A 25,676-nucleotide genomic window follows, 5' to 3' on the forward strand; every position below is an offset into this window, starting at 1 on the left:
AATGTTATATGAAAACACGTCTGTATGTTTAATAGGCTGTCAAAGAAAAATATTCAAAATCTTACCAGGGTCATTTCTACGAAAGAGTATTAGGGACGTAGTTAAAAAGCAATGGGCATTGAACTTATTACTTCAAAGTCTCATGCGGGACAGAACGAACAGACACTGCCTTGTTTAAAGCTGTTCAGTGACCTTTAGGTTTTAATTTCAATAGCATTTGGTCTCTTGTGGAGCCGAGTTGTCTCGTTTACAATCAAACCACATCTTTAAGACAAAAAAAAGATAACAGACAGAAGACACACAGAGAAATACAAACAACGAGAACAGCAACATTATGACAGACAGAAGTCACGCAGAGAAATACAAACAGCGAAAACAAAAAAAAAGTTACTAGACCGACGACATAAATCACGAATCAAACAAAAAAAAACCCCAACAAAATGATAAGTGACAGAAGATGTAAAGAAAGATACAAGCAGTGGACACAAAAAAAGAGTAATAAAACAAAAGACTATACGGACAAACTATAAGCAGCGAGAACAACAACAGAATCACAGAAAGAAGACATAAAGAGAAAAACAAAGACCAGAAAAGAGTAGAAAAAAACCAAAAGACTTAAAGAAAATAGAAGCCGTGAATACAACAAAAGGATAACAGAAAGAAGACCAACAGAGAAATACAAACAGCGAGGACAACAACAAAATTCCAGATAGGAGACACATAGTGAGAAACAAATAGCGAGGACAACAGCAGGATGACACACAGATGACACACAGATGACACACAGAGAAATATAAACAGTGAAGATAACAATAGAATAAAAGGAAGAAGACACAAAGAGAGAAACAAACAGCGAGAAAAATAATTGAATAACAGACAGAAAACACGCCAAAAAACAACGAAAGCAAAAAAAGAGTAAAAAGACAGAATCCATTTTTAAAGATTCAATGAGCAGTAAAGACAAAAAAAGGATTAAAAGCAGAATACATATAGAGTTCCAAACAACGAGTGCAACAACAGTGAGACACACAGAGAAATGTAAACAGCGAAGCTAATAAAAGGTTTCTAGTAACCAGACAGAAGACATAAAGAAAGATAAAAACAACAAAGACAACAACAAGATGACAGATTGAAGACTCAAACAGAGAAAAAAGTAGCGAGGATAACAAAAGTATGACAGACAGATGATACAAAGAGAGAAAAAACAGCGACGACAACAACAGAATCACAGATAGAACACACAGAGAAATACAAAGACCAGAAAGGAGTAACAAGGCAGAAAAAATAAAGAAAGAAATATACGATGAAGGCAAGAACAGGATAACAGTCAGAAGAAAAAATAAAGAAAGATATGTGCAATGAAGGCAAGAAAAGGATAACAGTCAGAAGACAAGAAAAAGAGAGAGAAAAAAACAGCGACGACAACAACAGAATCACAGATAGAACACACAGAGAAATGCAAAGACCAGAAAAGTGTCAAAACAGAAGACTTAAATTAATATTTAATCAGTGAAGAAAACAAAAGAATAACAGAAAGAAGAGACAAAGAGAAAAACAAACAGCAAGGATGACAACAGGATGACAGATAGAACACACAGAGAAATACAAAAGGTAAAGACCAGAAAAGAGTAACAAAACAGAAGACTTAAAGAAAGATGGAAGCAGTGAATACAACAAAATGATAACAGAATAAAAACACAAAGAGAGAAACAACAGGATGACAGATAGAACACATAGAGAAAAACAAAACGGGAGGACCAGAAGGTAACAAAACAGTAGACTTTAAGTGAAAACAACAAAATGATAACAGAAAAACACTAACAGAAAAATATAAAAAGCGAGAACAACAACACAATGACAGATAGAAGACACATAGAGAAAAACAAACAGCGAGGTCAACAGCAGAATGACACACAGAGAAATACAAACAGTGAAGATAACAATAGGATAAAAGGAAGAAGACACAAAGAGAGAAACACACAGCGAGAACAATAATTGAATAACAGACAAAAACACGCAAAAAAATACAAACAGCGAACGCAAAAAAAGAGTAAATAGACAGAAGACACTATGAAAGATATCAGCAGTGAAGATAGCAAAAGGATAACAGACAGGAGACAAAAAAAGAGAAATAAAACCAGTGAGGAAAACAACAGAATTACAGACAAAAGACATAAAGAGAGAAATAAATAGCTAGGACAACAACAGGATGACACGAAGAGAAATACAAACAGTGAAGGTAAACAAATAGTAAATAGACTGAAGACACTATGATAGATATTAGCAGTGAAAAATACAAAAGAATAACAGACAGAAGACAAGAAAGAGATACACAAGCAGTGTTTCCACTAAGAGATCAAAATGTATGATAATGTCTGAGCAATGAAGGGTACTTTTGGTTACACTGCATTGGAGTCAATAGACTACAATAATGAACAAAGGAACACAACTCCAATTTAAAATATTACTTTAACAATTTATGTCATTTTCTTGACAAGTTATATTTACAGTACACATTAGGACATTTGAAAAAAGAAATTTAAATGGGCTTTCCAATTGAAAATTATTATAAGTTATCAATTTTTAAGAGTACCCTGGGCAAGCAGTCAGTCAGCTGTTTCTGTACATGTACTTGTTCATCTCATGCTTTAAAAAAATATATAAATTGGTATTGGGGAAAACAAAGAGACCTAGCTCTCTCAAGTTGACATTTAAACTGATTTGCTGCGTAATTTGCCCCCCCCCCCCCCCCTAAATCCGCCTCTGCTTTACAAAAAAAACCAAGTTACAGACCTTCTAAATCATTTGGGCTTTGGTTGAGAGATGTCTCATTTCCATTAATACAACTTTTTTTTATAAGCGTAACTGATTTGTTTTGTGGAGAATGTGCAAAGTAGTAAAGAAACATTTTGTAAGATAATGAACATAATATAAAAGGGGGATAACAAATTAACCATAATAGAAAAGAAGGTAAAACAACCAGAAAGACTATCAAACTGCGAAAAGATTTTTTTTTTATATTTGAGAATTGGATAGGGGTTGCTGTTATAGCCCCTCCTAGGGAAAACATTCATAAATGCATGAAATCCATGCTATGCAATATGGGTTTTACTCCTAGTTGAAGGCTGTACAGTGGACCTATACACCTAACTATTACATCAAATGATCTCTGGTGGAGTTGTTTTATAAGTAATCATGCCACATCTTTTTATTTGTTATAATGTTAGCTATAAATTGTAGAACTCTCCACATGTCACCCAAATTATTGGCTAGGGCTCTTCTTTTTATGTATCACTACTTGATTAAAACAAAGATAGAAGCACCAATCTACCATTTACTGATTAAGATAAATGATTGGCTGTTTTATTGTGAACATTTAATATAAGTGTCAGATTTTGCCTGGATTTTTCCATAACAAGAGTGCTTACATTGAAATGTCTCTCCTTCTTTATAAACCATTGATTATATGTTAATATTCCTTAATATAAACTACAACTATAACATAAACTAAGCAAGATTCAAGAAAATGAGGTTGAGGTCAGATAAACCAAACTGGAAATACTTGAACACCTTACAATCATTCCATTCACCACATATGCCTAAACAATAATTGACCTATTGCACAAAGTATCTAAGAAATAAACTTGACCAGGAAAACTTCCATTCAAAATGAATCATGAAAATAAGGTCAAAGTAAGAACCCTGCCAGATAGACATGAACACCATGCAATCATTACTTGTTTTTAATATAATTGACCTATTGCATATAGTATCTATGACACAAACTTAACCAGGAAAAATTAAGATTGACCAATGAACCATGAAAATGAGGTAATGGTCAGATGATAATTTCAAGACAGACATATACACACCACAATCATTCCATACAGTTGACCTATTGCTTATAGTATAAAAAAACGATAAAAAAACCCAACTTAACTTTGATTTTTACATCCAAAAAAGGTCAAAATAAGGGATTTTGGTGAAATTTGACAAAATCAGCTAGATTTCAACCAAATGAAAGACCAGGAAACATAGAGCGCAGGCGTCGACAAGCTTAAAATTCAAATAAGACATGTGAAATGTCTTCACAAACATTATTTTAAAAGATCATTGTTGTCGACGTATGCGCTCTATGTTTCCTGTCCTATAATCTATGGAAATTTACCCATTTTCGTTGATTTTTTCGTGCAAAATCAATATGAGTACAACTTGTGACGTCATAATGAAACGCAGAAACGTCAAATTTTCAACAAAATTGTTTATATCCTAGCTAGTCAATGTATTAGCTGTAATTTATCGTGATACTGGTCGATAAATCTGAATTTGAAATTTACGCCATAAAAGGGGGCCATTTATGGACCTTATCGAACATACTCCTTTAGTTCACCTATTGTATACAGTATTAGAAAAACTGACCAGAACACAAAAACTTAATTTAAACCAGTCAGTGACACTGAACCATAAAAAAGAGTCAGGTTAAAATGACACCTGCCAGTTGGACATGTACACCTTACAATCGATTCATACACCTTATATAGTAGACCTATTGCTTAAAGTATCTGAAATATGGACAAAAACTACCTTGTCAGTTATCCATTAAATGAGGTCAAGGTTAAGTGAAACTGTTTGACGGGCATGAGGACCTTGCAAGGTCAAAAATACCAAATATAAAATCTTTTTTATTTTTTAAAGTAGTCGCTGACCATGAAATTGAGGTAAAGATGACATGTGGGAACTTCACAAGATAAGGCACTTATATACAAAGTATGAAGAATGAAGGTCTTCTACCTTTTGAAATATTTTAAGCTTTCAAGAAGTTTGTTAACGCCGCCAGATCACTATCACTATGTTGAGCTTTATGCGACAAAAACACGGGCTGGACAAAAAATTTAAATAATCACATAAAGAATTGTAAAAATATGTTATTTTTATTGTCTTGTTGATTTGGCATTATACTATATAATACTACTTTGTAACTATATGTTGTGCAATGTGTCAATCCTTTAACAATAACCAATATATAACAGTGTAGTCACATGATAAATTAAACATATAAAGCAATAGATACAATTCAGTCATTTTAACTGAAATATATAACAACTCCATTATTAACTATAACAACTAGGAAAACAATCTGCTCAAAGTTCAAACAGTATAAATCAAGGCCACATCACAAGTTAAAAATATGAAAAAAAACATATCTAATTGTTGTCATGTATTTCCTTATAAGCTCATACTCAAAACTGTTAATTTTTTTCTCAATAAATATCAAGATAAATCACATTTTTCAAAAGTTTGAATAAAATCTGAATAGCAAAACTCTTCAAACTTTACTTTATCATTGGTTTCATATATTTTTTTATGAGCAACAAAACACAGGTATTATGAATGTTTAGTTGAATAGATAATAATGTGATATAGATTAACATTTTCATTAATTGAAAATGCATTATCTATATCATACAAAAGAGATCATCTTATATCAAATTAAAATACTGTTTTGTGACTTTTTTACTGATTTCGAGAAAATGATTAACAAAAAGAAACAACATACATGTACTGCTATGCAGGCATACAACTAAACATTTCACAAGATAAACATTTCTTGTTGAAAACTATATCACATAGAATTGGACGGAATGGTTTTATATCACATGAATAAAAAACAAAACAAACAAATTACAAAATAAATGTTTATATCACAGCTATGCTTTAAATTACCATTAAGTAATTTGTGTATCTTAAGATAAATAAAGTTTTTCAAATCAGTTTAGATGAAAGAATTCATTCTAATTACACAATATAATTTAAAAACTTTGATTAGAAAATGATTAATTCTCTATATCAGAGTCATATTAGCAAACACATATTGATTACAAATTAACACAAAAATTAGGAGTACCAGATTATCTCCCCTTTTTCATTTGGCAAGAAACTTGAGGTATATAGAAAGTAAACATATCTTGGCAAATTGTAGTTATTATAATTCTATCAACTACAAAAGGCACATAGATCTTTCCTAGTTTTTAGATAATTTCGATGTATTATGTATTCTCTTTTAAGAAATACTAAATCTAATCAAATGATATTTTTTAATTTTCTGAAGCCAAAATCCTTAATAGGTTTTATTTTTGTTGTTCCACACGGGAAATCAAGGCATCGCAATAAATGTCAGACTGACACAATTGAAGAAAGTCGCAATTATTCTAACAAATATATATGGACACAAATGGTGACAATTACTTCAATCAGTGTTGAATATAAGTAAATAGCAATATCACATAGAAAAACCGTGAACAGTGATAATATAGCCCCTATTTCCCTTTTGTGTAGATTATAAAGTTAAAATGTGTGCTATGCAAAAACTAGAAACATAAAAAATATAATAGATGTACAATTTCATTGTGTATAAAAGTTTCTATCAAAGATAAATAGAAATGCAGTTCATTGTTTGGGTGAAACACATAGTAGTAATTAGAAGCTTTCTCAACTTTGTAATAAATGGCACATTCCATAATTTATCAAGAGTAACCTTCAAAAAACATTTGATTCAAAATTAAATGGGGGGACAAAAATATCATTAGATTGTCCTAAATTTGAATTTAGTAACTGATTATATAGATGTTCAAAACAAACTATGGATGGATGTATACATAAATGGCGACAAACAAAATTAAACAAGAAACACTACAACTCTTTTAACAGGTGACACATACTAATTTTAAGTGTTAAGGTTTGCCAATCAAAGAAAACATTGAAAAATTATAATATTTAAATTCAATGAAAGACTTTTATGTAAAGAAATCTGAAAATCCTTAAGAGGTATAATTTAGACATTTTAACAAACCAAGAACAAAGTAAAAGGGAGATAATCCACTAAAATTTCTTGTGACTGGAATACACATTAACAGTTATGAAACATTTGTTGAGTATTTCCTTGCAATATTATGTTTCACTTCTAAACAGACTTTTTAAAGTCTATCAATAAAATTTATTCCAAGACAATTATTACACAACACCTTTTCATGATAAAAATCGGTGAGAATCATAAATAAGAATCAAAATTGAAAGACTTATATGAAATGGAATGAATGAAATTATTTAAATAGAAAACTATGTCTGCCTTTGTCACGTTTCTACAGTTTCTAACATTTTATCTGTTTCTAAAGTTAAATTTCTTGTAGAGTTTCTTGTTTGACCCCCTCGGAGCAATCTTTCTTCTTTTAGCACTTCATCATAGACTGTCGGTTCAACAAACACTAATCCAGCTCGCGGTCGTAGGTTTATACCGTCATACTTCGGAGTCCAATTGGCTGAAATTATAAAACGATAGAAATTAATTATCAATGATAATTTCACAAAAGATCTCCTGAATTTGTGTCTTTATCTAGCTGTCAAAGGGTGGTTATTTACATACATATTTCATTATGAACAATGTCGTCTTCCTGCAATTCATTCATATTTCATCACAACATTGCGAAATAATATAGATTAGCTGATAAGAAAAATGTACCATTTCTGAGTATATTTTAAACATGATAATGAAATACTGGATTACTGTAACAACCAAAAAATATCAAACTGCTAAAATAATAATGTGCAGCAAGTAAACTGCATTCAAACTACATAATAAACACTAAGATAGAGATACAATTTGATATGTCAATTTCAATGTTGTAAAGTTCATTCGATACAGTTATTTTTTTAAGTATCCAATAAATTCTAATATAATTATGTACAATATAGTATAAAAAAATTAACAAAATATGAATATGGAATTTTGTAAGCGTCTTCAAAATGTGAAAATGACTTTAAATGGTGGGAATAAATATTTTGTTGATATAGTACTAAGTCTGTGTTGATGACAAAAAATGATACATGAATGTACATCATTCTCATGATGAAAGATGTTCAGAATTTTACCCTTTTGACAAATTCATTGTGAACTATGTAATTAACTCATGAATAATTCTGCAATATAAAATTCACTGTGCTTAAACGGCCGTGGGTAACTTAAGTTACCCACAGCCCAAGATGGAGCCGCCTGGCATCGGTTAGGAATTTTGCTCCTATATAATGACAATACAATGAATACAAAAGAAATGTTCAGTAATTAAAAAGTTATATAAATCTTTTAGGGAAACTCTGCAATGTAAAACGTGATTTGTTACTACAAAATAAACGATTACAGCACGATTTTCCAAAACACTTATGATGTCCGTAACTTCAAAACAACTTGTCCGTAACTTTTTTCCTTATATAAATAGGGATGTCCGTAACTTTAGCATGATGTCAGTAGCTTTCAACGAATTTTTATTCGTAGATGTAATTATGAAAAAAAGAAATGATAAATAACAGAAATACCGAACTCATAGGAAAATTCAAACGGGAAGTCCTTTATTGAATGGCAAAGCCAAAAGCTCAATTTAACACACCAAAAGAATGGAAAACAACAGTCATATTCCTGCCTTGGTACGTTGGTACAGGCATTAAAAAGTAAAATTACAAAAATACTGAACTCTGAAGAAAATTCAAAAAGGAAAGTCCCTTATCAAATGGAAAAATCCAAAGCTCAACCGAATGGATAACAACTGTCATTTTCCTGACATGGTACAGGCATTTTCTTATGTAGAAAATTGTACGGCAAAATTAACGTATCTTACCGGCATTCTACTGGCTTTATAGATTGTTAACTGCTTAAGTTTTAGATGACGAGTCATGACATGCAGGTTATAAATCTCACCATTTCCAACTCTAGAAATTACATTGTGAACATATGAACATCACCTTAGGAGAACAAGTTCGGAGGTCGATCCTTAGCAGAAATACATAGATGAATCATTCCAAACCTCTAACGAAGATATGTGATTCGATACCCGATCTTATTGAATCCCTGAGGTCAATGAAACTTTGAGAAGATTTTAAATCTACTTTTGTCGTTACATGTATGATAAACTGACACCTGTTCAACACTATAGCCTTTCATCTACTCCTAGATATTTGCATTTTTCTTTTCTCACAATCAACAACACACCACACTAGATATAGTGAAGAGACCATACATTTCAGTTTGGCTAAAAATTCAGAAATTATTTAAAGGAAAGGATATCATTGTTTTCCATGGCATCATCACAAGAATGTTAGATAATTTTTGCTATACAGTAAGATCCCGTTTTATCCCGGGAATAATTCTTAAAAATTAAACGGAAATTCGTGACACTCTGGCTTGCTTTTTTCTCTTGTTTAGTTTGAAGCATATCGTTATTGTATAAATCTATGTAATAGTTAAGGAGTTTGATAGTGTTTATTGTCCTTTAAGTGTTGAAATTGTTAATCTTACAATTTTGAAAAAAAGTTACCCACATCCGAAAATAAAGTTACGGACAGTCTGATTATTTTTGACTTATAAGTTACGGACATCTTATGCATTTTTTAAAAGTTGGCCTTGCGCTAAAGTGAAGTCAAAATTAACAAATTTGGAGTGATGGTAAGTGGTTTCTTTATTCAAAACTCCTATCAATATTTACATTGATCATGAAAAACGTTGCAAAAAGTAGATTTCGTATCAATTATAATCTCAACGAGTTTAGAGTCCGCCATCTTGGGCTGTGGGTAACTTAAGTTACCCACGGCCGTTTAAGCACAGTGAAATTAATATAGCTGTATAAAACTAAGGATATCCCACACCTTTAATATGATGAATCTAAAAGAAACATCAACTACATGTGAAGCATTCAACCAGCCCCTTCTAAATAACTGTGGATTCATTTATTTGCAAGGATACTAAATTTCTTGGACTGAGCAGCAATTGTGTTATTTTGAACGATTTGATTTCATGATTTTTTTCAACATCTACTTACAGGCCTATAGGAAAATTTGTACTTTTGTTATACTTTAAATTTGTAGTTAATATATTATAGCTATGTAATCCATGAAAATTGGTATCCAACGAATAATAATAAATTCACAGTAAACTGAAATAAGATTTAAGTTTGAAAAGATAAGCTTTTTTTTACCTACATGGAAGCTACATATCAAATTAAGACCTAAAGAGATTAGGTTAGTTTGTCTTAGATCAACTTGTCAAAAATATTGACCTACTTAGGATAGTTTTATAGGTATGACGTGCATCATGACTTTGTGCTGAAATATCCACTCCTGAATACCATCAAATCTCATAGTCATAGTAAAAAAATACAACATTGTGACCACAGCTCACTAATCATAACTCCCTCCACACTATTTTATTCCACAAAATCCATGTTTTGTGTAAGAAAACCCCAAACTTTTCAGATAAGGAGTAAAAATATAAGGTGCACAATGCCATCAAGTCAAAGATTCAGGGAAATCCAGAACAGCTTTGGGGAATTTACAATTACAAAATACCTAATCCTTTTATAGATATGAGTAAGTCTATGTTTTGTTATAGAAAAACCCCAAAATCTATACCATTACAAAATGCCTTAATTCTTTTATAGATTTTAGGAAGTCTATGTTTTGTTATAGGATATTTGCAAAATCCAATACAATCAGAAAGTAAAGAAGAAGTTGGTAGAAAAGGATTTGCCAATACAAAGTGTAGACAGAAAAGTTGGAGGGGTGAATAAATGCAGGGATTTATCAACCCGTCTGCTTGTCTATACTGATGGAAAAATTAAATGTACAAAATTTGCTGGGTTTTTAAGCATTTTTCTGCATTAACCTAGAATAGGATTAATAATAACATAAATGGTACATAATTTTGTGTACCAGATGTATGTTTCAACAATTAATGGTCAAGGCCAAAAATATCTGAGAATCCATAAGCTTTCACACATGTTGAAGACCTAATCAAACCAATAAAGGGGTATTCAATGTTAACTTATAAGATTTTAACAATACATAGCCTGAACTTACAAAATTCATTGTCCCAAAAGTGTGTGTAGTGTGCTATCAAACTAAATCCATGCATATATATGATTAGCTTGAAAAGGTGCATTGAGCATGCACATGTATAAAAATGTAAGAATAAATAGGCAACCACTGCCAAATTTTCTAAAGAAATTAAAAAAAAATCAGTATTTTTGGGAAGAATGTTGAAATACCTACTTTATGAAGTGACCAGCCTATGATACTTTTTCACACTTTTTCTCAAAAAATTTCAAAACAATGTAATGAAATTTTTTTTGCCAATATTATGCAATACGAAACTAATCATTCTATTAAATGTCGTCTAACTTTAACATTTCCCCTAAATTTTTGAGGAAATCCAGAAAAATAGAAGCTGTTTATCAGAAAGTGGCCTACACCAATATGAATAAAGCTATCCCATCCAAAAAGAAATACCATCTACAAGTATTGGAGTTTTACTCACAGTTTCACATATTTCTTTATTAGCCTATATTTTTTTCCTAAAATTTAGGTAACACCAGTAAATCTGATGTAAATGTCATATGGAGAGGCTAAATACAGCAGAAAGCAAAAATATCTTAGGAATGGATAAAAGAGTGTATCAAAAACAATATAAACTTTTGAACTACAGTAGATATGCTTTCCTAGGAATCTTTCATTCAAATGAAACTTGCATTTGCAATTTATCAAAAATATGCCATATTTGCTGAATATTTGAATTTCTTTTTAAAGTCATTTACATACACAAGTAATATAAGCGTCATACATCTACTTTGCTTATTGTAAGCATGATTACATATTCAAGTTCTATCTCGATTAAACCACCAAAAATATGAACATCAGAAAGAATCATTTCAAGTATTTTTCTCAATTCAAGATTTTTTGTTTTTTTTGCATTCTCCCAAAAAAATATTTCTTGAACGTGGATTCTGTAATACAATGTTCATTATATTGATGATCTACTGCAGTGTGTTTGCTATCTATAAAAAAAATACATTTCAAATTCAGCAAGTGCATATATTAAACATATTTCGCCTTTCTTTTACTTATGCTTAATTGCATTTTGTATAATTTCATGCTATTTTTTTTCAATATTCTAATACTTTTGTCAAATCAGTGGACATTAGATATTATGTTGGAAAAGACTAACACATCAATTTCATGTGTCACTCATGGAAATATATTCTGAAATGATTTGAACTATGCAATGGCATGAGACCAAAATCTCTAGTTTATTCTAGATCAATAGGATACTGGGTAAAACTTATCTGACATCAAGGCCTTACTGGACATAGCTAAAGGAAACTTCATAACAACTGATTTGGACCAGTCCTGTATGTATAGAACCATGCATCTTACTTAGTTTTGATCAGCATTATTCCAATATAATAATTCCTTATCTCTATTTTTGTATTCCACTGATCTGACATATTGTTAGTTTTATTAAAGAGTTTTTTTCTTCTTACCAAGCAGCACCCACCTTTACTATAATCTATTAAAAATATTATTTAAAAAAAGTTTAAAAAATACTACAAGTATGTAAGCAGATCATTCAAGTCTGGTCTAATACTACATATGAAAGCACTATGACAATCCCAGTGTGCTATACCATAATACTATACCCCTAACAATCCATCATGTTTGTAAGACTAAATTATTAGAAGAAAAAAACATTAAATATTAGATATAAAAAGCCTAAAGCACTCCCCAATAAAAAAATACAATATCATAACTTGTAAAATATTGCTTACAAGACAATTTTAAGAAGTAATTTCAACATTCCTGGTACATGTAGTAAAAGTAAATTGGTTAATGAGATAATTGGATAATGAATGTTTTTAAACATTACAAATTTTGAGACATTATTATTTTTTGTTTTTCAAGCTAGATGTTGTATGTGGCAACATTTCATGATATTTGTTTACATTTTTAATGAAATCAGAATATTTGGTCCAAATCTACCAGAAATCTAAAACATTCTTATGTTTTCTCACTATTTATTTACTTTTGAAAATCATCCTTCACGCTAACATATAAACAAACAGTTAACACTGAGATAGCTCACTTGTGAAAAGAATTGTTAGCGCTGCTGATGCTTACTCAAGATTTCATAGAAAAGAAGATCCTTTATAATATAAGATCCAAAAGGAAGAAACATTCTGGAATATTTGTTCCTAAGGACTTAAGTGTACAGAATGTTTGTTCTAAAAGAAACAGATATTATAGTATTGTTTATAAGTTTCCATTGGAACTTTTGTTAGGAGAAACAAATTAATGTACTAAATCTAAAACAGCATGCCTCAGTTACAATGTGTCAAGTTGGACTAAAACTTGATGATTTGACTGAAAGGCATGGATGCCCCTCTAATTTAGATCCCTTTGTCTTAGAGGTAAAACTTATCTAATGCCATGTTGACCAAAAAGTTATTCTTTATTAACTGAAAGGATTGTAATAGTGAAATACATGTACCATATTACTGCAGCTATATCACCCTGCTCAGCTGTTAGTAAAATCCCATACCATGACTTTGTGAAGTCAGTTGTATTTGAGACTGACTTACTGGTTATAGATTTGACCTGTACTTTTCACAAACATTACAATATGTACCCCAACTGTGAGATTATTTTTTTAAAAGTAACAAGTCCTCTTTTGGTCAACTAGTATAAGAAAGACCAAAAGATTGTTTCATTCTTGAAAACCGTCCCAATAAAAGCTTATGAATTGATGGGAAGACACTGTAAACATCAGTTGCTAGATTCAATATGAAGTCTTAAAAGCTCATTTGCTGTGCACACTTGCCAAAATATTTCATATTGTTCCTCACAGCTGATATTTTACAGTATCAATATGTAAAAACCTTTTAATATTATCAGTACTTATAGGTCTGTATGAAATAGATTGTAATACCAAACTAGAAAACATGTATTTATCCTCATGGGCTCTTTGGAAGTCCTAAACAGTGAAACATTATTGTCATTGTGACCTAAACGAACAGCATTCAGAAATAACACTGTAAAACATCATAAGATCTTTAAATAGGAAGTATGTAATGTTAACCTGTACAACCCTCCAACCATTGATTACCCACTGCATATTAAACACTAAAAAATCATTCTTATCAACTTCAATACAGATGAACAAAGATAGCTACAAGCAAGGTTACAGAGAAAGCTAATGTTAGGTTGTGCTAGCAGTGACAGCATATATATGTACCTGGTAATACACCCGCAGGTCTCATATAGGAACGTGATTTTGGTGTGCTCATTTTAGCTGTAATTATAAACATGATGTGGTTAGGCATAGTCTTACAATGTTACTTAGGTTTGACAAGTTGATGATCTTAACAAAACTCTGGATTTATACAGATTAGTAATGAAGACACAGTTTCAGACAAAATCCTAAGGAAAAATTAATGACATTTTTATGATTCTAAAACTTTGAATCTTGTTAACTACATCATAAAGTTATTTGACTAATAAAAAAAACCAGATTGATTTGTACATTCAAATTTATGGTGATAGGGTCATACAAAATGCTGAACCAAAATACTTGGTCCTGAGTCCTTTTTCAACTCTGATCCTGAAAGCTTGATTTGACTCTAAAAATATAATTAGCATGAGTACTAAGAAGCCATCATTATTTTTTGGCTTCTTTTTTTTATAGATTAAGTTGGAACAGATAAACCTCCAATTTCAAGTTTTCTTCCTCAATCCACAGAGTATAAATGAATCCACAGTAAGTCTGTCTAGTTTCATCTTATTATCAGCAAGAGCAAGAAAAATAGAAGTATTTGTTATTTGCAACATAAGACTCCTTTAGTTGTTCCACAATGTAGACTTCAGAACTGTTCAATACAATCTTTTATGAAACAAATAAGGTATACATATTTGTCATTACTTTTAAATGCAGTAAAACTTGAACCAGGAAGTGCAATAATCATATCAAATTACATTTTTCAAGTCAAATTCATAAATTTTGGATATCTAAAATAACTTGAAATGGCAATAAATACATCTTTCATAAATCTATAGTCATTATTTGATAAATATCAAACTGTTTAGTGTCATAATATGAGTAAGTTTTTAGAAATGTATAAATGTCTTGTAGAAACCATGGACTGAAATTTTGAGAAATAATCTGTCAGCTGGTTCCCAAATTTTCAAATAATTATAAAAATATATGTAAATGGAATCACAATAAATATAAATCCAGTATTTTTTATCATATCAACTATATATTTTAATATTTTAACCAATCTTTGAAGCAATCTACATATACTAACTACCATACACAACTACGCTGCTTGCATTTAAATATTATATACCTAATAATAATTGAAGGCTGTGGCAAATATAGCTCTGTCACTAGGGATGACTTCAGTCAACATATACTATAGAAAGAAAAATTTAAATACTTTCTTATTTCAATATATGTGTAAAGAATTTGTCAATATGACCGTAGACAACAATTATATTTATCAATTTAAAGAGTATAATGAGTGTTTAAGTAATTTGTAAAATAAATAATTTCAATTTATTGTTAATAGATATAACGTTTGAATTAACGCATTGACCCTTGTATCTAAGTTTATAGCCCATATCACTATTGGGTACAAGAACAAAAAACTTGAATTTATTACTTATATTACATCTTAAACTGATGTACTTACTAATTTATACATGCAATCTTATACAAACAAGTTTATTGTTAATTCTTAAAATTGATGAATTACAAATAATTTAATTAAAAATTCATTTTTTACATGCACGAACTCATGTCATAACAAAATTTCAACTAAAAAATAAAGATATAAATGGTAGTAAGAATTAAAACCTTTTAAGCAATAATAGTTTATTAATTGATATCTAGTGTAGCTGGATTCTAAATTCTAACACAATACCCCACTTAACATGCCAACTAACTAATTCAAGTAATAGTGTGTATATATATTTAAATGCAAGCAGCGATAGAATGATACAAAAGCATTATATCTTAACCTCATTGTTTCCTGTAAAAAATCTTAGAATAAAACAATTATACCTAGTCAATAACTTTCCACACAATCCATTCAGCCTATTCAATCCCTTGTATAATTGTTTATAAATGTGTGGGCCAAATGTTTTAACATTCCAGCATGTTGATCAAAAAATCAGTAATTTAAATATCTTTGAATTTGAAAAAAATTGAAACATTGCTGATTTATATTTCAAATATGAAATGCAGTGATTTTATAACAAGACACACACTGCTTCAAATCATAGGGAGTTGTGATTTCACTTTGAACCTGATGGAGTGAAGTGTTGAGACTAATTTTTTGTACCATGTTTATTTGCTTCAATACTGCTATTCTGCTTTTTTTTCTTACAAAACTCTATATATGTATTATTCATGTATTTCCAGTAAAATAAAATCCAAATGGTAACTCCTTATTTTTTTCTCTTTTCAATCAATTTTGTGATCTTTTTCTTCATAGCATACAGTGAACTAAGGTGAAAGTTACCCACGTAAAATTTTGGAAATAAATTTTGGGCATATTTTCAGAACAGTTGATTTTAAAACTTCCATCAACTGGTTAACATATTTCCAGAAACAATTATAACAGATGTCACTAGGTTCTCTGTAACCTTTGATTAAAGTAAGGGCATTTCAAATATGTTTTATTTACACCAAATATGTAGCAAACATATATTTAACTGGAGGATGGTCAAGACAACTGATTTTAAATGCAAATTTCAAATTGTTACAACTTTTTTCAAAAAAAAAATCACATTTAGTCCATTTCTAAACAGATATGATTTATACAAATAAAAATTTTCCTGAAATTTGCCAAATAACTAAAACAGAAAGATATAAAAATCAGTACTTTTCCCATATATAGAACAATTCTCTGCCAAGTGACCTTGTATAATAGGTCACTCATGCTATTAGTTAAGCATACTAAATCATGCATACCAAAAGAGTAGTCATCTGTTTTTACCCTTCTCATTCCAAACTCTGTCATATGGACCTCTAATTCTTGGTCCTGAGGTCGTGACCTTGATGTAGACATGGATGATGCCATTGACTTAGGTCGTGGAGATGCTCTAGTGGAGTTATTCATTAGTTTGGGTGTTGATGTTTTAAATGGTGCACCTCTCTTGGATATAGCTGAAACAACAGATAGTAAGAATACAGAAAAAATATAAAAAGAAATGAACAAAAGAATGTTTAAGAAGTTGATAAACTGAAACCTAAATAAATTCCAAGCATTTCTAAACTTATGCAATTAATCTTGACAGTGTAAATAGTTGTATGGTTTTAAAACGCTTAACTTGGGTAAACATCACAACCTTAACAGTATAATCTAAACCTCTGTATTCTGCACATGACTAGTGTGGTATGTAACCAGATGAAGATATTTTAGAAAAGATGTCAACATATTCACCAGAATATTGTCAGGGTCTCCTATGCCAGTATACTGTGGTAACAACATCAAACTCCAAATTGTTATGCTTGGCTACTACTTGCTACTACTCTATAATCACCATATCAAGCTTTGAAACAATATCAGTATATAAAAATGTTCATCCATAAATTAAATCAGGTATCACGAATCAAATAATTATAAATTACATGTATCAAATACAGGTGTTGGTCCATAAACCCTCATTAATTTCTTCCTTGATTCTTCATCTTTCTTTCTCATCCATTCTTTATGTTTTGCTTTTCTCTCCTTGTCATTTTCATCCATTCTTGATTGTCTGCTATCCATTCTGAAATGATGATAAAATTTTGACATTTAGTTTTGGTTAGTTTTAATCCAATAAATAACCAGGCTTTCACTTTAATAAACATATATTGAAATTGAAAATCAGAATTTTGCTGCTTTTATTTTTTCAGTATTTACATGGTATCAATTTTTCCTACCATACTAATATAGTCTTCTTTTTAATAAACTTTATATTGTACAGTATTACTGTAGCTTATTGAGTTGTATACAAATAAGAAATAAATCACTTGCCTTAAAAGTTAATTTTAAAATATATGTTGTATGAAGTATTTCAGCTCTGCAAACTTAAAAATTTTATCCAGTAAAGATAAGACATTCATAAAGGTGCAATAAAATTGATTAATTAAAACAAAAAAGATTAGACTTCCTACCAAAATCAATATTATTAAAGATAGTGTGTTATTCAGACTACCAATAGGAATGCAACACATCATATTCCCTTCTTCTTATTTTTTTTGTTCAAATTATTTTAGGTCTGTAAGAATTTTCTTTGACATTTAAAGATCATTATTTTGGAATAGGGGAAAAATAATTATTTTAATAATAATGTTTCATTGCCTGATAGTCATCAATAATTTTAAGTAAATAAGTTAGTATATACCCTATGTCTTCAATCATTGCTACAATTTTTGAATAGTCCATGCTCAACACATTATTTTATAGTACTTGAAGGCATTAATCAAACACTAAGCTACACTATAATATTCAATTAGTTTGGTCTCCAAGCAATTTTTCAATTTATTGTTTTTCCTGCTTGAAAGCTACCTTAACAAAAGCCAAATAAATTCACTAAAAAAATAATAAAACTACAGAATTACAAATAAGTTTCAATTTTGTACATTTATTTCTACTTACGCTTCTTGTTCTAAAAGCCATGACTTTTCCCTATTATTGCCATATCTATAATTTTTCAGCCTATCCTGCCGTTCACGCCTGAATTCTTCCTCCAGACTACTATTCAGATTTCTAGCACTAGTTACACTGTCATTGGCTTGCTGGCGAACACTATCTAATGCTGACTCAGTTTTCTCTGCAAGATGAGAAATCTTCTTGTCTAACTTTTCTTGTTCCTCCCTTTCAACTACCTTTAAAATGAAAATAAATACATTACAATATAGAATGATATTTTAATAACCTTATCCATAAAACTCAACTATTTTTTTTCTAGAAATACAATGTGCTGATTATTCAACATAGATTTAAAATTTCTTAGTTTTTAACATATTTTCATAACCATTTTACTAACATATTTGCTACTAAAACAACCCATCTTTATATTTCGATAGTCAACTATTTAACATTCCAAAGTTTGTGATATTTCACTGTATAACCTACAATTAGGAAAGTCAACACAAGTGGTTTTCTTCCTTTGTATAGTAGAGAAAGTCAATATTACTTATTGACCAAGTTCAAGTATTGATTGAGAGGCTGAATATTGTTCATTCTGTATTGAAGTTTAATATTTGTAATTTTTTGTTTTTACATACTGTACTAAAGGTTCATAGGAACCTATATCAATCATCTAGCCATGATCTAGGCTTCAAGGTTAAAAAGTCTTGTTGTACTCACAGGGGGTCTCAGCTGAATTTAATTGATAGAACAGTATTTATACAAAAATTTGTAAGGGTTCTGCCGAACCCAGTGTCTCGCCTATTTTTGCTGTAAATCGCAGGCTCAACAACAATGAGGAAAAAAATCAATAAAAATATTCCTCTTGTTACTATTTTATGATTTTAAGAAAATCTAAGTCCATTTAAAAGAAAATTACAGAAAAAACGGAGTAATCTTTTTACAAACTTTACTTCTGGATACAATCTTATGATCATAAACAAGCTTCTTTACAAGTTTGGTACAAACCCAGGATAGTTTAAGAAAGTTATCAAAATTTAAAAAACTTTAACCACAGAGTGAATGTTATGGTTCCCCGCAGAAAAACTAAGTCCATTTTAAAGTAAAATATGGAAAAAATGGATTTATCTATTTACAAAATTTACTTCTGGATACTATCTTATGATCATAAACAAGCTTCTTTACAAGTTTGGTACAAACCCAGGATAGTTAAAGAAAGTTATTAAAATTCTAAAAACTTTAACCACAGAGTGAATGTAATGTTTCCCCGCAGAAAAAACTAAGTCCATTTATAAGTAAAATACGGAAAAAATGGAATTTTATTTTTACAAAATTTACTTCTTGATATTATCTTATGATCATAAACAAGCTTCTGTCCAAGTTTGATACAAACCTGGGATAGTTTGAGAAAGTTATTAAAATTCTAAAAACTTTAACCTCAGAGTGAATGTTTTGTTTCCCCGCAGAAAAAACTAAGTACATTTATAGTAAAATACGGAAAAAATGGAATTTTATTTTTACAAAATTTACTTCTGGATACTATCTTATGATCATAAACAAGCTTCTGTCCGAGTTTGGTACAAACCCGGATAGTTGGAGAAAGTTATTAAAATTTCAAAAACTTTAACCACAGAGTGAATATTTGTTGACGCCGCTGACGACGGAATGTAGGATCGCTTAGTCTCGCTTTTTCATAAAGTCGAAGGCTCGACAAAAATCTAACAGAACGATGAAAATTATTGACACGTTAACGTGGTGAATTTGCAACCCATTGATATATTTGATGTGTCAAAAAACAACCCATTAAAGCAGCACATCTATATAATCCTTCATATAGGAAGAGACAACCCCCTTGTGGTTTTAACTTGGATACAAGTTCTCCAAAACAACCTTGAAACTTAGTTCAATACTTGATACCATACTTGATGTATAATTGTTGCTATATGGGTCATTTTAAAAAAATGTCGAATTTTGAAATTGAAAAAAATATTAAAAGTTACTTATTCAAACAACCCTCTACATAAGCAAATCAAAACAAACAGTACTTTAAGAACAACATATTAAAAGATTTAATCTTAATGATGTCATACAAGAATATGTTGAAACAATTTTTGATCGGTGGTACATTATTTTGTCTATCTTGTTACCATTTTCAAAAGAAATTTTGGATTATTAAGAAAAGGTTTAGATAAAATGTTAAGCTTGTTTTACGTAGACAATTAGATGGTTTTCAAGAGAATAAACTTCTATATATATTCATTCTGTAATATGATAGATTATTTGCCAATTTTCCAGGTTGCAGTGAAAAATGCCTCCAAAAATTGGTTTTCAAAGGTTGTAAAAATTACCACCAGTAATGCAAGTCTAAGATAGCAATTTATATTGTTCGGCATTTTTTCACCCTTTCAAATAAACCCAACATCAAGTAAATCCCTCATAAGGTAGTTTACTTTTCTCTATATTTCATTGGTAACAGGAACGTACGTTTCTGATATATTACTATATAAAAGTCTATCCTGTTACCTTTTTGTCTATCCTGTTACCGATATCAGTATTGCACCTGCGAATGCTTAATTGGGAAGATTAAGACGTTATAACCTTAAGATAACTTCAAACAACGAAATATTTCATTCGTTTTGCACCTATATGTTAAGATAAAAAAATTAACGACGTTTTTGTCTACAATTGTCTATCCTGTTACTGTAACCATAGCAACCATAGTAAGAGGATAGACATAACAGGATAGACAAATTTCTTCGTTTTTGATTGCTGTTGTGAAATAACTACTCCCTTTGGTGAAGTGATTATGTTTTTCTATTGTGAATTTGGTTTCCAACACGTTATTGCACTTTTTACAAGTATACTGTTGGTGTATTTAATCAAAATTGGTGGTAACAGCATAGACGCTATATTTTTTCACTAAATGTCTTGAAATTTCTTTTCTCTACACTGTCGTTCAAGAAACGAGGCGTTTTAAATGTAAAGATTACTTTGTACTTTTGAGATCAACACTGACTGATTCAATATTCATAGGGAGAATAATTTAACGGCTGATTTAAGTAGCGGTAACAGGAAAGACATGAACCTCCTGTACGCAGATTCAATTTAGTTTGTAGATAATATGTTACATACAATGATATAGAAGCTATGATTTTTCGTTAAAGTAATATTTAACGTTTTTAAAAAGTCCCTTTTGCAGATATCAAGGCTTGAAGCCGATCAGCAAATCGCAAAAAAATCATTTGAAATGTGATTTCTGACACTGTACGCAGACAAATACCCCCAAAATGGGTCTTAAATGCAGTTTAATCTTATCAAAATAGATGTAAGGTGTGTTTATTATTAATGTTCTGAATCACAAATCTGACAAGCTTTCATTTAAACCATTACAACTGAAATTTCCATTAGAAATAAAAAAAAAAGTTAGCATGGGTGTACTAAAAATTCGACATTTTTTTAAAACGACCCATATAACAACACCCTTTTAGCACCCTTTATTCATGATATAAGTTTGGAAGGGAAATTGATCATTTTCATGGTGGACAATCTTACTATTGCTTTAGCTTGATCCTCAATTTGCTGTGCTAATAATATGGTAATTTTTAAAATGTATATTCAAGTCTAGATTAATGAAACACCTTAACTTAGAGCCGAGTAGAATACTTTATGCCTTACAAAAACTTATAAAATGTAAGGGAATTATTATCTTTTAATTGAAATCAATAATAAAAAAAGATGTGATATCTTTGGCAATGAGACAATTCTTTATAAAACCAAATGACACAGATATTTTACAACTAAATGTCACTGTATTGCCTTCAACAATGAGCATTCCATACCACATAGTCAGCTAAACAAGGCCACAAAATGACAAATGAAAAACATTTCAAATGAGAACAGCCTAATTCATGTACAAAATAATGAAAGAAAAACAAATATGCAACACAGCAAAAAACAACACTGAATAACAGCCTCCTGACTTGGCACAGGGCCTTCCTAAATTCACCATTGCAAAAACATAAATGTTTACCTAAGCTAAAAAATAATCTCTCTGTAATGTCAGTCTACTTAAAATCACTAAATTATCAGGAAAGTTTATTACATAAAAAATAAAGGAAGTGTTAGGTAAAGTCAATACTATTTTTTTTTAAAAGAAAAATCAACCCCATTATACTACAGAAAAGGAACAGTACATAAATCCATTTACAGTATTTTTCTACTGTCAATATACTACCATTACAAACTAGACAGGTGAAATTACATATAGAGATTGAGAGCTTTTTAATGACACTTCAAGCAACTTTATCAGCTTGAAGCGTTTGGTAAAATATCAAATAATTTAATCTGGTTTTGATCAGAGCATAAAGCTTTCAATGAGTTTCAGCCATAAAAAAAGGAATACATAGAAAAATCAGAAGAGGGTGCTGAATGTTTCACAAGTGAATGTTTTAATACTTTATTAAAACTTTAAAACCATTTTACAACTATTGTTTTAAAGCCTTTCCTTTCTGATATTATTCTTGCATCATTCTCAAGACAATTTCCAAGTATTTACCTCTTGTTTCTCATTCTGTTTAATTATATGATCAATTCTACTTTCTACAGTTTTCTTAGCATTTGTTGCTGATTTTTCTAACTTTTGGTGATATTCCTGAAAACAAAAGATAAATTATTAAATATATGATTCAAGGGTCTTCAGTACCGTTACCTTATATCAAACATTTCAATAATTTAAAGTATGAGATGCAAAACACATGCCTTAGTTTAAGACCAGTCAATGCATATTGCTCAGCAGTATCTTGACACTAGTAAATATATCTTAGAACTCAGTTAGAAGTATGGTATCTGCAATACAAGTCTATACAAATAGTTTAGCAGGATTCTTGATTATGATACCAGTCAAAACACAAACCCAAGCAGTAACTTTGAGACCAGTCAGTTCACAAAATGTAAATATATCTCAGTGAATACTCATAACATATTAGCAGAATCCCTGAGACCAGCCAATACAAAAACTTGTTTTATCTTTAAATCAAGTCAATACACAAATATAGTTATATCTTTGAGACTAGTTGTTACTTTGCAGTATCTCTGAGACTAGTCAATGAACAAACTTTATATTTATCTTTGAATCCAGTCAATACACAACCTGTACTTATATCTTTGAGACCAGTCAAAACACAATCTGTAGCTATATTGTTGAAATCAGTCATTACATATAAGCAGTATAGCCAGTATCTCTGAGACCAGTCAATTCACAAACTGTAAATATATCTTTGAGACCAGTCATTACATATAAGCAGTATTTCTGAGACCAGTCATTACATTTGAGCAGTATCTCTGACACAAGTCATTACATTTGAGCAGTATCTCTGACACAAGTCATTACATTTTAGCAGTATCTCTGACACATGTCATTACATTTTATCAGTATCTCTGACACAAGTCATTACATTTTAGCAGTATCTCTGACACAAGTCATAACATTTTAGCAGAATATCTCTGAGACAAGTCATTACATGTTAGCACTATATCTGAGACCAGCCATTAAATTTGAGCAGTATATTTGAGACCAGTCATTACATTTGGGCAGTATCTCTGAGACAAGTCATTACATTTGAGCAGTATTTTTGAGACCAGTCATTACATGTTAGCAGAATCTCTGATACAAGTCATTACATGTTAGCACTATATCTGAGACCAGTCATTGCATTTGAGCAGTATATTTGAGACCAGTCATTACATTTGAGCAGTATCTCTGACACAAGTCATTACATTTGAGCAGTATCTCTGACACAATTCATTACATGTTAGCAGCATATCTTTGAGACCAGTAATTACATGTTGGCACTATATCTGAGACAAGTCATTACATTTGAGCAGTATCTCTGACACAAGTCATTACATTTGAGCAGTATTTCTGACACAAGTCATTACATGATAGCAGCATATCTTTGAGACCAGTCATTACATGTTAGCAGTATCTCTGAGACAAGTCATTACATGTTAGCACTATATCTGAGACCAGTCATTACACAAACCTTAGCCCACTTTGAGACCAGTCATTACATATATCTTACTAGTCAGTATACAAATCCATTAGTAGTACCTCTTAAATCAATTAATATAATCAGTTAGCAGCATCTTTGAGACTTGTGAATATAAATACCTTAGCAGTATCTCTGAGACCAGTTCTGTCATCTTCATAGTAATGGGAAACAAATCTTAATTGATCTGAAATATAATGTATGAAACCATAACGTCCAATCACTTGGGTCAGAAAATTACTATAAGGAACTGCGAACTGCAATACTTATTTTAAGTATTAATTCACAGATCTATAACAATTGTTGACAATACAGATGAATTATAATTTATTTCAATAGCAAACAATACATTAGAAACTTAAAATTGGGCTTTTACATTCAATTAAACAATAAATTTATTCTTTTTACAAAACAACTTCATACCCCTTCTACATTATAATGCCTTATTGTTATCTAAAATTATGATCTTTTCCAAGCTGTAACAATCAATTCAGTTAAGGAGATGTGCAAACTCTGGTATGTATAAACAAGTGTCTAGAATGTTATACACATAGTATGTTAACTTTTTCATTAAGACAAGAATTATAAGGATTCATACAAAGGTTCAAACATAGGGGGAAAGGGAGAACACATGGTAAAACAAGCACAAGCACAGTTATAATGTTTCACCAGTAAAAATTACAATGTTATAATAAACAAGGGATTTCTAGGGGGGATAACTTCAATCTTCACACTGATACCTCTTTGTGAATAATTATAATTAGAATATGCTGTAACAGACGATTTAAATGACCTACAGGTCATGGTTGTACTTCGGTCATCTACAATACAAACATTAATAAGAATCCAGAAAACATCTCATTTAGTCAGGGACACAGGTGTTTTAGTCAGGAGATAACATTGATTTCGTTAAGAATTTAATGAAATTTACAGGTTTCCTTATTATAATTTTTTACTTTTAAAGCATATCTAGTATATTTAAAGATACACAGGTCAGATGCAAAAAACTATGTGAGGTATTATTAGGGTTATTCTAATATCTCATGGATTCTTTATATTTCTGGATAATCAAAATACAACAATTCTATGTAAACATAATTGATTTTTAACAAAATTA

The 25,676-nt window shown here is 30.3% G+C and overlaps 1 protein-coding gene across 11 annotated transcripts in view; it reads right to left on the minus strand.

Annotated features, from left to right (window-relative positions):
• Positions 1-4,919: 4,919 nt before the first annotated feature.
• LOC134712359 (ankyrin repeat domain-containing protein 11-like) overlaps positions 4,920-25,676 on the minus strand; it is a 60,411-nt gene continuing 39,654 nt past the window's right edge. For 5 of the 11 annotated variants that reach the window (XM_063573822.1, XM_063573824.1, XM_063573823.1 and 2 more), the window contains 8 exons: positions 25,300-25,380; positions 24,682-24,746; positions 23,068-23,163; positions 18,519-18,748; positions 17,507-17,646; positions 16,847-17,041; positions 14,108-14,164; positions 4,920-7,316 (listed from right to left, as the gene is read on the minus strand). In XM_063573822.1, the coding sequence (XP_063429892.1) occupies positions 7,132-7,316; positions 14,108-14,164; positions 16,847-17,041; positions 17,507-17,646; positions 18,519-18,748; positions 23,068-23,163; positions 24,682-24,746; positions 25,300-25,380 (1,049 nt within the window). In that variant the 3' untranslated portion in view covers positions 4,920-7,131. Of the gene's footprint in view, positions 7,317-11,356; positions 11,394-12,515; positions 12,543-14,107; positions 14,165-16,846; positions 17,042-17,506; positions 17,647-18,518; positions 18,749-23,067; positions 23,164-24,681; positions 24,747-25,299; positions 25,381-25,676 lie in introns of all 11 variants that reach the window. The other 6 variants (XM_063573827.1, XM_063573828.1, XM_063573830.1 and 3 more) reach the window with 6 other exon arrangements.

Source organism: Mytilus trossulus, chromosome 3, assembly GCF_036588685.1.
Source record: "Mytilus trossulus isolate FHL-02 chromosome 3, PNRI_Mtr1.1.1.hap1, whole genome shotgun sequence".
NCBI lineage: Eukaryota > Metazoa > Mollusca > Bivalvia > Mytilida > Mytilidae > Mytilus > Mytilus trossulus.